The sequence below is a fragment of the Lactuca sativa genome, chromosome 8 (genome assembly GCF_002870075.4).
Source record: "Lactuca sativa cultivar Salinas chromosome 8, Lsat_Salinas_v11, whole genome shotgun sequence".
Classification (NCBI taxonomy): Eukaryota; Viridiplantae; Streptophyta; class Magnoliopsida; order Asterales; family Asteraceae; genus Lactuca; species Lactuca sativa.
In genome coordinates, this window is record NC_056630.2 from 68,324,727 (window position 1) to 68,339,085 (window position 14,359).

General features: G+C 32.3%; 2 protein-coding genes across 3 annotated transcripts; one reads left to right on the plus strand and one right to left on the minus strand.

The window, feature by feature from the left end:
- Window positions 1-934: 934 nt before the first annotated feature.
- LOC111882772 (ankyrin repeat-containing protein At2g01680) lies at window positions 935-3,102 on the plus strand. Its single transcript, XM_023879140.2, has 3 exons — window positions 935-1,359; window positions 1,495-1,904; window positions 1,987-3,102. The coding sequence occupies exons 1-3, from the start codon at window positions 1,047-1,049 to the stop codon at window positions 2,854-2,856; spliced, it is 1,593 nt and encodes a 530-aa protein (XP_023734908.1). The 5' UTR covers window positions 935-1,046; the 3' UTR covers window positions 2,857-3,102.
- LOC111882771 (protein VAC14 homolog) lies at window positions 2,798-8,249 on the minus strand. 2 transcript variants are annotated; one of them, XM_042897096.2, is made up of 20 exons: window positions 7,825-8,249; window positions 7,626-7,739; window positions 7,496-7,561; window positions 7,308-7,397; window positions 7,108-7,227; window positions 7,002-7,030; window positions 6,761-6,903; window positions 6,559-6,653; window positions 6,140-6,226; window positions 5,923-6,030; window positions 5,738-5,829; window positions 5,540-5,621; window positions 5,390-5,455; window positions 5,191-5,306; window positions 4,982-5,102; window positions 4,743-4,904; window positions 4,549-4,677; window positions 4,194-4,466; window positions 3,890-4,120; window positions 2,798-3,736 (listed from the first exon to the last, which is right to left on the minus strand). In XM_042897096.2, the coding sequence occupies exons 1-19, from the start codon at window positions 7,912-7,914 to the stop codon at window positions 4,004-4,006; spliced, it is 2,100 nt and encodes a 699-aa protein (XP_042753030.1). In that variant the 5' UTR covers window positions 7,915-8,249; the 3' UTR covers window positions 2,798-3,736; window positions 3,890-4,003. The 2 variants fall into 2 exon arrangements, with proteins under 2 accessions (XP_042753030.1, XP_042753031.1); XM_042897097.2 differs by having other exon boundaries at window positions 3,890-4,111; window positions 7,825-8,248.
- Between the last annotated feature and the right edge of the window lie 6,110 nt (window positions 8,250-14,359).

Below are 14,359 nucleotides of genomic sequence, written 5' to 3' on the forward strand. Positions count from 1 at the left end.
ATAAAAAACTATTTTAATTTATTGATATTTGTTAATTGTTAGTACATTTGGTTGTGTAGTATATATCAACATGAAAAAACAATCAATTATTGATGAGTTTTTCAAAAAAACACTCAACTTCTTCTCAAGATTCCAAAAAACCATAAAAGATTATTTTGGATAAAGATAACCCCACGTCTAATGTTTGTAATACTGAAAATCGTTTCAAAAAGTCTTGTCTTGAAAATAATGAAATTGATCTTGGTACACTAGAACTTAGTACAATAGAACGATGTAACAATCTTTATATTTTCTTGTTTATAGTTTTGATATGTAATAATTTTGAACCAAATAAAACTTGTTTATATAGTTAAATTATGAAGTTTTGATTCCGGTCCCCCTAGTTGTATTGCTTGTGTTTCGCCCCTGATTCTATCCAAAAAAATAATAATAATAATAATGACATACCTGTCCACATCAAATGTTTAATCATTAAATACGTTAAATAAATAAAAACACGTGTAGCTAATGTAACGAGCAACTTGTTACATATATTTTCCAAAAAAATATATTTCTTCGTGTTAGATACTAAATATGAGCAGTGAGCTTTCCAAAATTTGATTACTTCCTAAAAATCATACCCTAAAAGAATCATCGAAGAAACACAACCAAATTGAATACATAAAAACTAACGGGGTGTGAAAGGAAAAGTTTCCAATTTAAAAAGGACTTAACTTGTAATTTTCTAAAGTTAACGCCGGCGTCAACTTACCGCCGGGGGTTCTAGAACTGAAACTACAAAAACACACAGTAATTCAGTAAAGAAGTCGCAATCGTTTTCGACCCCCTGTTGATGGATTTTTACAGCACAAAATAACAAAATCATGATGGCTGGATTGAATATTTTAAGCCACAAATGGAACCCCACATGCAATTATTGAGTGGAAAAAAAAGAAAGAAAGATTCTCAGTTCTTCTCACCATTGATTTGTTAGTTAAGCAAGCAGATAAGAGCAAGAGAGAAAATAGAGAAAATTTGAGAGGTTTTTCTTTTTCGATCATCCATAGATGATTATGGAATCATCATCATCCAAATCACTGCGATTCATCTCGCATCAATCGTTCTTCTCATCAGTCCGATCAGGCGACCTTGAATCACTGAAACTGATCGTAAACGATGACGATTCCGACTCAGCTTCCTCTTCTACTCTAATGGCGATGCAGAATGACGCCGGCGAGACGGCGTTGTACATCGCCGCCGAGAACAACTTCCAGGAAGTGTTTAATTACTTACTCAAGTTCTGTGATCTTGAAACAGTGAAGATTAGGTCTAAATCAGATTTCAACGCGTTTCACATCGCAGCCAAACTAGGTCATTTAGGTATTTCAATTTTCAGCTCCTAGATCTTATCTTATCAATTCAATTCAATCAATTTCTTTCGTTATCGATTACGCAAACTGTTTGGATTTGTGATTTTGTGAAACCTAATTCATACTTAACTTTAATTAACTCCAGGAATCGTGAACGAACTTCTGCGGTTATGGCCGGAGCTCTGTAAAGTATGCGATACGAGAAACACAAGCCCTCTGTATTCCGCCGCCGTGAATGACCATCTCGACGTCGTGAACGCCATGTTAGATGCCGACGCCACCTGCATCAGAATAGTTCGGAAAAACGGAAAAACCGCATTACACACAGTAGCTCGATATGGCAAAACAAACATGGTAAAAACATTAATCGAAAGAGATCGAGATATCGTTTCTATCAAAGACAAAAAAGGTCAAACTGCACTTCACATGGCGGTCAAAGGCCAGGACACCACCGTGGTGGAAGATCTACTCCTCGCTGATCACTCCATTCTCAACGAACGTGACAAGATGGGTAATACCGCCATCCATATAGCCACTAGAAAATGCCGATCTCAGGTAATCCTTTCTTCTTTTTATTTTCTGGTTTGGTTTGAACTTTTGTAGTTGCCTTGTAAAGATGTTGAGTTAAATCGTGCAGATCGTGAGCTTACTGCTGAGCTTCACAACAATCAGTGTAAATGTGATCAATAATCAACGAGAAACCGCGATGGATATAGCGGATAAACTAAACTACGGGCCTCCAAAGTTAGAAATCATGGAAGCATTAAGCGAAGCAGGAGCGAAACACGCTCGACACATAGGCCGGATCGACGAAGCAATGGAACTCAAACGAACAGTAAGCGACATCAAACACGAAGTCCATTCCCAGCTCTTACAAAACGAACAAACACAAAGGCGCGTATCTGGTATCGCAAAAGAGTTGAAGAAAATCCACCGTGAAGCAGTTCAAAACACGATTAATTCGTTAACGGTTGTCGCGGTCCTCTTCGCATCGATTGCTTTCTTAGCGATTTTTAGTTTACCGGGACAGTATTGGAAGACGGGTGAGAAAGCAGGGGAAGCGAATATCGCACACACAACTGCTTTCCGGGCGTTTTGTTTGTTTAACGCGACTTCGTTGTTTATATCGTTGGCGGTTGTGGTGGTTCAGATAACGTTGGTGGCGTGGGATACGCGGGCCCAGAGACAGATAGTTTCGGTTGTGAATAAGTTGATGTGGGCCGCGGGGATTAGTACGTGTGGGGCGTTTTGTTCTATTGCGTTTGTGGTGGTTGGGAAAAGGAGTGCGTGGATGGCGATTACGATTACGGTTGTTGGTGTTCCGATTCTTGTTGGGACGCTTGTTAGTTTGTGTTATTTTGTTTTTAGGCAACATTTTGGGTTTTTTGGGAGTGATTCACAGAGGAGGATTAGGAGGGCGAGTGGGAGTAAGTCGTTTTCGTGGAGTGTGTATTCCGCGAATATTTCGGATGATGAATCGGATCATGAGAAGATTTATGCTCTGTGAAAGATGAGGTTGCCACTTGCCACTTGACGCTTGCCATTGAGCCTTGAAAAAGAGAAGAAACATACCGGTGTTTCTGTTTCTTATGTTACGAGTTTTACTAAGATTAGAGTATGGTATGTACATAATATGGCTGTATAGGAAGTTGGCCATTGTTTAAATCACTGTTTTACTCTTTCACACCCACCGTTTTAAGGGTTAATGTTGCTTAATAGAAACCGGGATCATAAAATGCTTAGTAAATTACAAGTTTGGTCTCTGTGTTATACCATTTTGTTTTTATTTTTTATTTTTGTTGCAAATTTCTCCATGTTTTATTTATTTATTTTTTATTTTTACGGACTTGGTCTATGACTATCAACTCTCATTTGATTTTTTTATTAACTTCTATTACTCGTGTAACATAGAGTGGGAAGATTCATGAGTTCCAGAGAGAAAGCGTGTGTTTTAAGAGAGAGAGTTATAGAGGTTCTAGAAGAAAGAATACGCGTTGACCACTAATATAATAATAATAATGATAATAATAATAATAATAATAATAATAATAATATAAATCATAAACAAATGACAAAAGAGGGAAAAAGATATCAGCTATGATGAAATAGTCATTTTTCATAGGTTACAGACCAAAACTGCAACAATATGAAACTATATGGGACAAATGTACAACAAAAATGAAGTTTGGATCAAAACTGTATAGAATGAGAAACCAAAGGGACCGGAAATGTAATTTACTCTAAAATGAATTAAATGAACGCCTTAAGATTTTCTTATTATAAAAATATCAACGAAAAGGACCTGCACGTTCTAACTTAGAACATCTAACCTCTGGTCCCGTGACAAAAATAACAGAACCACAAGAACAACAATCCAGAAAAAAATTCTGAAAATCGGAAAAACAAAAAACAATAAAACAGAAAAGAAAATAGACACCTTATTGGTTCAATGAAAGTTAAGAAAATTAAAAAAAAAAAAAAAAAAAAAAAAAAAAAAAAAAAAAAAAAAAAAACTAAGATATACAATCTACAATTCATACCGGATTCCGTTGGACGAGTGAGTCTGGATCATGTTGTACTGTGTTTGACATGCATATAGGACCTGAGCAAAAGACATAAATGCCCTCCTCCTCATGTAACAAACAAACACAGGTTTAAAGTTGTAACTGTCCAGGAGCTTTACGCGATAATCTTGAAGGAGGTCTGGTCAACTCTGGGACAGGTGGTCCTCTAAATTCTTCTGTTTTTTTAACCTCCTTCACCTGCAAAGACTTTCCAAAATCATTTTTTTTTAAAATTATATGTTGCATGATGATCTGGCATACAACACAACACAACACCTACCTTTGATGACGTGGAGGTGTTGAGTGATTTACAATGCAGACGATGTTGTTGCTGCAATCGTTGGAACCGTTGAAGCCAAGATGCAAAGTTAATTCCATTGGGGGAAATGGAAATAGAATCATCATTCATGTTACCATCTTCAGAAAAGTGTATGGAAGGGACTGTTTTTAAACGAGTGTTTAAGATCTTAAAAGCTGCACTTTGTTGTGGAAGTAGCATAAGAAGACCATTTAACGCTTTTAACAACCATACATATTTTCCAGGTTCAAGAAGCTGCAAGTAAGAACAAAAAAAAAATAGCAAATTTATTTTTGAAATTATTAAGATGTTGACCATAAAGAAAAAGTCAACGCACCTGCAGCCTAAGATAAGCAAAAATAGGAGTCTCCAATAGGTTTATCAGTTTGTCAAGCTGAACTAAAAATCTGACATTTATATCCTCCTCTGTTAGAGACTGAATCACACAGCTTGCATGCTGGTAAGCCTATATCACAAAACAAAAATTAGAGCTTTAAGTTCTCTCTTTTATTTATTTATTTATGTGCTTACCTGTGCTAATAAGCATAGACTTATTATGGCCATGGATGAATGGGTCCATGAGGCATATAGTGATAAAAAGAAGTCTTTTCCAGCAGCATTAACTAGCGATTGCTTTAAAAGATTTCGTAGGTCAGATAGCTCAGAAGATGTGAGCAAAATCAAATTCAAAGCCTGAAAATAAAATTTAAATATAAATTTCAAAACTAAGTTTAACTTTTCAGATTTTGAATAAAACCATAAATAAGAACCTGAACCATAGTAGAAGCAAAATTCAGGTCTGATTCCCCTTCAAGAATTGCAGAAAGTTCCCTGTAAACTCTTTCAGCTTCTAGAAGCACACAAAGCCGGCGGATTATCAAAGCACCACGCCTATTATAATATAATAAAAAGAAATATCATGTGATTACTAATTAGACAAGTTTTTTTATTTTTTTAAAAGAGAAAAAAAGAAGCTTACTTTTCAAGGAGTAGACCATTTTTTCGGAAGTTTTGAACTAAAAAGACAACAAGGTGACGAAAGTTATATTGGTCTTTTGCTATGCATGCATGCACCTCGAGCACCAAGAGCACTACCTGTGAAATATATATTTGTTTAAAACTGATACATGATTAAAAATATATATAAATATTAATCGAAGAAGAAAAGAAAAGATTACCTGATCTGAGGGATCCGATAGTGCTTTAAGAAGTGTGTCAAAAATATCATTCAAAAAAGACAGGACCTGAATTACACATATAAATTAATTAATTAATTTTCTTTTTCTTTGGAAATAATTTAAATAATTATATGAAAATGGTTTGTGTACTTCTGTTCGGTGTCTATTTAAAAGGGTTGAAATCCAGTGCAATGATTCAATCCGAGTGGCTTCGTATTCACTTGACAACTGCCTGAAAATTGAGAAAATAAAAGTAAAGATATATTTGTTAATAAAGAGAAAAAGAGTTGAAGAAACAATACTCGATTTATATTTTATAGTAGTCAAAAAAAAAAGGTGAGATTGGACCTTTTTACAATGGAGAGAATTGCTCCAACATCAAATCCTTCAGAAGGATGGGCTTTGATTGCAAGGAGCTCTTCATTTGTTTCACGAGCTACCTGATACTCAACAAACACAATTTTCACAAGTCAGATAAACACACAATGGAATGGAATCCTGAATTCCAATTCCATCAGAATACACAAACTTACAACACGTATTCTTTCTTCTTTATCAGCTATGCAAGGCAAGATAGCTCCTAATATATCAGCATAATAAGGAACCAATTGATCACCCCCAAGTTTTACAAACTCGTTTATCTGCATAAATTTAATAAAAAGTTGCAGGATTTCTCAAAAACTCTCATTACAATGTGCAACTAAGTGTAAAAAAAATTAAAAAAGATAAATAAAAAATAAAAAAACTTACCCATGTGATTGCAGTCCAACGAGTGAATTCATCAGGGGAAGATGCTCTTTGTACAAGTATTTCTGCCATGCGACCATAATCTACAGACTTCATCAGTACCACTCCTAGAGTCAGAAATTTACAAATAAATGATAAAATTTGCTACTAAAAAATATGAGGTTTAATCGAATTACAATTTATATAGTTTTTAGTGTAATCTTATTTGGGATTTAAAAAGCTTTCATTATGTTTACTTTTAATTTGTAAAAAAAAGTTCATTAATTATAATTATATAACATAAAGAGTAGAGTCAAAAGTCAAAACTATATGTTGTATTTTACATACAATATGAAAATTCATTACATGTCAACTAAGCATGATCATGGAATGTAATGTAATGACTGATTCCATTACCTTGTTCATTAGCTACAGAGTCTTACCGGAGAGTTCTTGATCTCCTGAAGAAACTCTGAAAGTGCTGAGTCAGCTTGCTGGCGGATTTCATGGCTGGAATCACTTAACATATTAAATAAACCTGAGATTTCCACATGTGACATGTCAGATGAATCCAACAAAGTTGTGCGAAAAAAACACATGCAAATTGACGGGAATACCCTTTAACTGTGAAGTGAGATCATTTACCATCAAGAAAATCAGGAAGAAAACCGAGCATGTCTATGTCTGGAACACTGTCCAACACAGTGATCCATCCAACCAAAAACTGGCGAACATAAGGATTCAACACATTCATTCGCTCTCTCAACAAAGGTATAAATTCTTCAATGCTGAAAAAGGATAAAGATTGATCAGGATCCCAAGTTAAATACATTTTACAGTAGTAAACCTATCAAATTTATACAAAAAACTGAAGATGATAGATCACCTGAATTGGTCAGACTCTGTCACAATGTCCTGTTTTCAACAATAAGAGCAAATGTGATTCAGCATTAGAACAAATATAACAAATAAAAGATGAGTCATTTACTTACCTTAACGAGTCTATCTAACAGATGAGCTGCACTTTGTACATTGAGATCTGAGTCTGCTGAAAGCTTACATAAAGCATCAAATATCTTATTGAAGAACACAATGAAGTCTCCTCTCACAACCTGCAAAAGGCATAAAGTAAGCCCTAAATGTATTGTTCACAGTTTATACACCGTCTGATGAACTCAGAACTAATTCTCACCTTTGCGATGTTGTATAAAGCTTCACAAGCATAATAACGAACTCTGCTGTCTTGATCGGAGAAAGAGTTTATCACCGGTGGTACAATTTGCTGAGCAGGTGGATTGTAATGGAAGAAGAGGCAAGAGAAAATCATCATTCATCAACATTTTCCAGTAAAACAATGAACACAATAAGAAAAATACAAACCTCAAGATGTTGAGCAGCTTCGGCACTCAGCCCAACAGTAATTGCAGCCAGTCCAATCAATCCTCCCTGAAAATAAACATCAAATTATTAGAAATGCAAATTAAAATCGAGTAATGTATCTCCGGTATACCTTCCGATGACTTGTTTGGTTTGAGAAAGTGAACTCATGAGTCAACAGATTAATCAGAGCATTAATTCTATCATGATCTCCGGCAACTGTCAATTGCTTTACAATTCCTTCAAGCTGACAACAATAGTAAAACCATCACACGATCAGAAAAGGTAAAAAATAATTAATTCACAACGGACACAATTAACAAAACCCTAACCTCAAGTGCACCATTTTTCCGCTTCTCGTATAACTTATCTGACAGGTTTCGGAGAACGGCCGCCGGAATGGCGGATAAACCGTCGGCCATAGCAGACGTTGTTAGAAACAACAATGATTCAAAATCCTCTATTCAATTCAGGAAAATAAAACAATAATCAAAGCCGTTTTCTGATCTTTTCTTGCTCGAATCGGAACATCTTATTCATAAATTATAAGTAATCACGGAACAAAATTGATCGATAAACAACTCCTTATGATTCTAAATTACGAAATTCGAGGATTTAAAGTATTATTAAGTGAATCACAGATCCAAATCGGACTTAAGGAAGAACAGAAGATCGAGTGATGGTGTATCGTTTTTTCTTTGTTCCTTATTTTCCGAGGGGGTGTTTTGGCGTTTTGAGATGTAATGGAATGAGGTAACGCTGTCGTTTGACACTTAACAGGTACCGTCAGTTGAAGTTGATTAGTTGACCACAGGCGTATGCCAGCTATTTGTCCCAAGGACAATAATGTAATTAAAATTTTAAAATGTTTATTTTTGAATATTTATGTATAAATATTTATTGACTAGCATTTTCAAGTTCGATTAATCAAATTATCCCTTAATGTTTTTATATGGTAAAAACCACAGTCCCATCACATTTTGATTGGATAGAATGTTCATCATCATCATTATTTTGATAGAATATTCATCATTATCATTATTATCGTTGCAACAAATGCGAAAGTGGTTTAAGCCTTAAGGTCTATGAGACTAACGATAGCTAAAGGTGCATATCCTGATTGGTTGAAAGTCATGCATCAAGTCTGGAAGTGGTTAAAGAATGTGAGACTAAGGGTAGTTAAAGGTGCATGTCTCGATTGATTAGATGGGAATCATATTGATTGTGATCACAAAAGGAACATTGAGGTAAAAGAATATTGTGGTCAACAATAATCTGGGATGAGTATTGAATTACGCACTACACTCAAGTTAGATATGTGTTTGAGAGCAAATATGGAAAAGCAATGAGTGTAGTATTGTTTACAGAGACCTTTCTTGAGGGTGATATTTATAGTGTTGGTACACAAAACAAGATTTGTCTTTTGGCCTGAAAAATTGTCACATCATGTGCTTTTCATATATTTCTTTAATCTAGTTCTTTTAGGCTGGAAGGAGTGGTGCCACATTCCCTTATTTTACCGTACTTTTTTACAACACCCAAGGGGTGGATAGCAGTGGAAGAGAGAGAGAGAAAGATGAGAGAGATAGAGAGATAAAGGAAGAGAGAGAGGGAGAAAGGGAGCGCTCCCAATTCTTGCCACACTCTCCAAACTGCACTTTGAAACCGTAGGGAGGGGGTGGTGTTTCAGTGTCACATCAGCTGAAACTACACCCCACACTCTCCAGTCTTAGGAGATAGGTGAAACAAGATCATATGTAACGAGATAGGTGAAACAAGATCATATGTTGGTTACAGGTGCTCTTGCAACCATTATGTGTTTGTGGTTTGGTAGGAAATTCTAGCTCTTTAGTCAGATTTGTGGCTTGGAAGTTTTGTTTTTTTCTTTGTGCCTCAGTTTGAAGCTAGGATAAAAGTAACCTCAATAGGGATATTTTGGGTTGGAGTCTAGTTAGTGAGTGGGATACAATACTAACATTACTATTAGACAAAATTCTACAAATGATCATTATGGTTTTAAAATTGTCCCCAAAACAGTCTTTATGAAACTTTTTTTTTTGCATGAATGGTGCTTTTCAACAAAACTAAGAACACCAATGATCCTTATGATGAATATCCGTTTGATGGAGCCATTAATTTGAGCGAATTTTGGATATGGACCATTTATGTCATCTGTTAAACTTCGCATATAGATCATTTGTGAAATTTCGCATAATAACCGTTTCTGACATTTAGTTATATAAATATTATATTTTCTATATTTTTTTAATCTTTTTTGTTTGATTTATGAAAATTAAAAGAAATCTATTAAAGTTTATATTAATTATCATTAATTATTTATGTTTTGTTTTTTAATATAAAACATTTGAAGTATTTACATTACTTTTTAATTTTTACATGATGTAGTTTTCAGTATCTATCTTTATTTTCCTTATATAAATATATTTATTTTTCTGAAAAAATATGATATGTTATTATAAACAAAATATGTTATTGTAAAAATAATAGTATGTTGCTATTTTGTTATATAAATATAAGTATGTGGTTTTGAGTTAAAAGGTAAAATATGTTTGCATTTTGGATTCATAATATAAGTACGTAGTTGTCTCTACTTAAAAAAAAAAGTTGACAATTAACGAATTGTACTGGCTTAAAAAATATTAAATAAAATAAAACCAAATAAAATTCAATTTAATCGGTTTAAATGGTTTGGTTAAAAGTTAAATCTGAATAACATATAATAAATTTTATATTGATTCGATATAAACTTTTGATATTTAATTTAATAAAATTATTGAGTTTTATTAAATTTTGAATATATTCCTTAATAAAGTCAAAAACTTTCCAAAGCAAAATTAAAAAAACTTCTATTAGCTAATAATAAAATAATTAAATCTTTATAATCACGTTAGCATTTTTTTTCCATCTACGCTTGTTTGGTTGTCAAACTAACAGATAATTGGATAAAATAATAATGATAAATGTGAATCACTGCTACTACTTACATTAAAGATAGTATAGAGTGAGCAGGGTTGGTCCACAGGAATACAAGACTTATTATTTAGCCATATTTTCACACATTATACAACCAATCTTTAGATGGTGGTTTATGTTTGAATTCAAATTTAATTTCATAAACAAACAAGATTAATAATAAAATTCAATAAAAGAAATACATTTCTGATTCTGATTCCTATACATGTATTGTGTTGTAAGATGTAATATGATTATGAATCATGTTTAATCTAGGTTGGTAATTTAGACATTAATAAACTCTAATATCCAAGTTGACAAAAGTATTTTATTCAAAACAAGTTCATCAAATAAAACTCCATTTAATTGATTCAATTCAAATAAGCTCTTGCATCAAATCATTAAATGACATTAAGTTCTTGAAACAATTACCAACAATGTTCAACATTTCTCATAAGCTTGGGAATATGAACATTTAATCTTTGATTACACTAATTTTGATCTAATTACAACCAATAAAGTGCATGTTACTAACATCAAATCCTAAAACATATACGAATTTCACAATTTGATTAACTAGATTGATAAGAACCCTAATTCATTGATCAAGTGAAAAGAGAACTAATCAAACACATAATTAAGATCAAATCAAAGATTACTAGATGATAAACATAAAGTCAAGTGCAATTTACAACCTAACAACAAACACTTAAGAATCCAAAATCAGAAATGATTTAGAAATCCGCCACACATATCTAATCAAACTAAAAGTTCAACAAGTTTTAATCTTCAAATTAACTTACAAAATGCAAATTAAAGTGTTTCCAAATGATTTCTTCAAGCTACCAACTAAAATCTTCTCATAAGAGTCGTACTTGATGTCCTGGAATGAATATGAGTCTCTCTAATGGTTTAAAATCCCAAAATCCGTTCATAAAAGAAAATTATCCTGGAAGTTATACGACAGACACGACCCCGTGTCATATTGTAAAGGAATGACACGGCTCCATGTCATTCAAAAAGTTAGGGAATTTTCTCATTCGCAGCCATGATTACAATCGACACAACCCGTGTCATAAAGAGACATGACCCGTGTCAACTCTTATGTGACAAATTCTTGTTTTCTTCAATTCTTCTTCGAAAAATCCGCATCTTTGCTCCCGGTCTTTTTTTTACCATCCCGATTCATCTCGAACCTCCAGAACCACCTTAAATGGCATAATAAATGTGGAAATAAAGTGTGCCAAGTTTTGTCCCAAAAACAAGTATATTGCATGGATAATTACTAAATTGAAATGCAAAAGAGTGAAATAAAGATGCTTCAATAGTGCATAAAATGCACCTAACAACGCTGCTACACACAATAAAATATTTAACCATATGAATACTATTACACTAATTCCATTCAATTCATTTTCTTTAGCAAAAAATAAAATTATTTTATATGTTTAAAATGTTTGTTTAGAGAAATAATAATGTATCATATTTTGTTTATAATAGTAAATACATTTGTATAAGAAGAATAAAGAAAATCTCAAAAATAGATCACATAAAATTTAAAGGTAGATAAAATGATGCTTTTATACTTTAAATATATTTTTTTTATAATGAATAGAAAATAGAAATATGATGTATTGTAATTTAAATATTTTCAATAAATTTTAGAAAACAAAAATTATTTATATATTAAATAAAATATATTTACATGACGATAAAAATTAGTAAGTTTTAATTTTTTTATTCATATAAATATTACTGTAACATCTGTTTTCCCGGTTAGTAATTTATTATGGTTTTATTTTTGTGACAACCGTCAAAAATTCAAGTCGGTTTTAGATTTGACTAAACTTAGTTGCACATATAGGCACGACACATACTAGACTTAGTAACTAGAAGCTAAGTTATAATCTACTAGAAAATTTGGAAACAATTAGAAACGATGGACAGTGTACTTAGATTTCACATTGTTATGTGAATTCTATAACTACTTAACTGTAGTAATTATCCATATTCGGATCACTCTTTGACTTGAACACCTTTTCATGAACCATATACACACATCATGCACTTGACCTAGTGGTATAAATTAGGTCTGAGTCTCATAGGAACTTAAGTTAAAGTTGAAAACTAGGACTAGTATACTTGATTTCCTCAATTTCGCTTGAATCTCGAAACCACTACATAGAATGCCAATAAGCCAATAAAATAAGTTACAAAAATTGTTATAACTATAAAAGAGTTATAATACCATAAGATAATTTGAAGTCTCAAAGATTCTATTGATTTTGATATCCAAAGATTTACAAACTCTCAAAAACCCTAAATGCCCAAAAAACCTAAATTTATGAAATTTAACCTTAAAAATTCTATAAAAATAGTTATGAGCCTCATAATATGATCTTATAATAATTAAAATTATAAAAATGCATTTAAGGAAAATAAAATTTAACTCATTAACATTTACCCTTAATTTATAAATCAAAAATCAAGGTTTTATGAATAAAAACTTGATTTTAGTGCACATTTTATATAAAAAATGAGATGTTTTATAAAAGAACTTAAAATTTATAAAACAAAATGAATGAGAAACGGGAATTATACTCAAAATTTCGGACCCCTCTCTTCCCATATCTCTCTCACGCTCTCATTCTCCAATACATACACATCTCTCTTCTTTCTCTCTCGAAAACTCTCTCTACCTTCTCTCTAATTTTTTTTCTCCAAACACCACAACCACAGACTCTTAACCACAAAATTATGGAGATTCATAAGGGTTTTTCAAGCCACAAATAAATTTAAGGTAAAGAACATACATCTCTTGAAGATCCACAACAATGATTTAAGGCATGCATGTGCATTTTACTTCAAAAACGACTTCTACTTCTTCATGTTCTTCAAACTTGTTTTCTTTTGTTAAAATGGTTATTAGAACATCATGGATGTGTTTTTAACACCATGAATGTATGATAAACATGGTTTCATTTTTGTGATCTTAGTGCAAAAATCGATTTTAAGGATTAAAACATCAAACTCAAGTTAAGGGTTTTTTAGTAACAAAATTTTGTTCATAAATGCATGTATGCATTTAGATAAGTTTTAATCTTTTGATCTCTAGAAACATGACTAGAATATGAGTTTATCATGGTATCTTTAAAATATTTCAAAGGATTTACTCAAAATAATGATGAAAAATCAATTTTCTAACCAATCATCATGCATGCAATCTGCCAGATTTCTTTATCTGACTTTAAACTGTCATATCTCACTCATTTCTTAACCAAAATTCGAGATTCTTTTTCTGAAATATAATATCTTGAGTTAGCTTTCAAACTCATCTGACCTCACTAGAAAATGTTAATATTTCGATTTTTAGGAATCTTTACAAAACTGTTGTTCAAACAACACCTTTTTGTGAATACTAGTTTTGTATTGCATGTTCAAAGGTCTTATTCATCACTAAAAACCAAAGAAAATTTAATTTGAGCACTTAACATCATGTATTAAGAGGAACAAAAAGATCTTGATTCAAAAGTCTTTGTAACATGATGCAAAAATTCTCAAAGTAACATCAATAATCTTTACCAAAATCACAAGAACCAAGTTTTCTCTATAATTGTTTGAGCCTTTAGACATGTTTTTCGACATCACAAATAAGAAAACGATTTTTCTTTGTTATTAAACTGTTTTAAGATGCATTCCGGAAATTTTCAGCTCAATATATATTTTCTTTATTTTTATATGAAAATAATAAGAAAATAGAGTGTTAAAGTACATAAAATACTTACACTAGTCAATAAATTCTGGAAAACTTCCTGGATGACCCACTAATTTAATAAACATCTCCCATGAAGTTTCATCAATTTTTGTTACCGTTTAGTATGGTTATGAATTTTC

What these genes read in the sequence shown, in the direction of transcription:
- LOC111882772 (XM_023879140.2), top strand. Translation starts at nt 1,047, where the DNA reads ATGATTATGGAATCATCATCATCCAAATCACTGCGATTCATCTCGCAT. An exon ending in AGCCAAACTAGGTCATTTAG is followed by an intron (nt 1,360 to 1,494) that starts GTATTTCAATTT and finishes AATTAACTCCAG; the next exon opens with GAATCGTGAACGAACTTCTG. An exon ending in CTAGAAAATGCCGATCTCAG is followed by an intron (nt 1,905 to 1,986) that starts GTAATCCTTTCT and finishes TAAATCGTGCAG; the next exon opens with ATCGTGAGCTTACTGCTGAG.
- LOC111882771 (XM_042897096.2), bottom strand. Translation starts at nt 7,914, where the DNA reads ATGGCCGACGGTTTATCCGCCATTCCGGCGGCCGTTCTCCGAAACCTG. An exon ending in GGAAAAATGGTGCACTTGAG is followed by an intron (nt 7,740 to 7,824) that starts GTTAGGGTTTTG and finishes TATTGTTGTCAG; the next exon opens with CTTGAAGGAATTGTAAAGCA. An exon ending in AAGCTGCTCAACATCTTGAG is followed by an intron (nt 7,398 to 7,495) that starts GTTTGTATTTTT and finishes CCACCTGCTCAG; the next exon opens with CAAATTGTACCACCGGTGAT.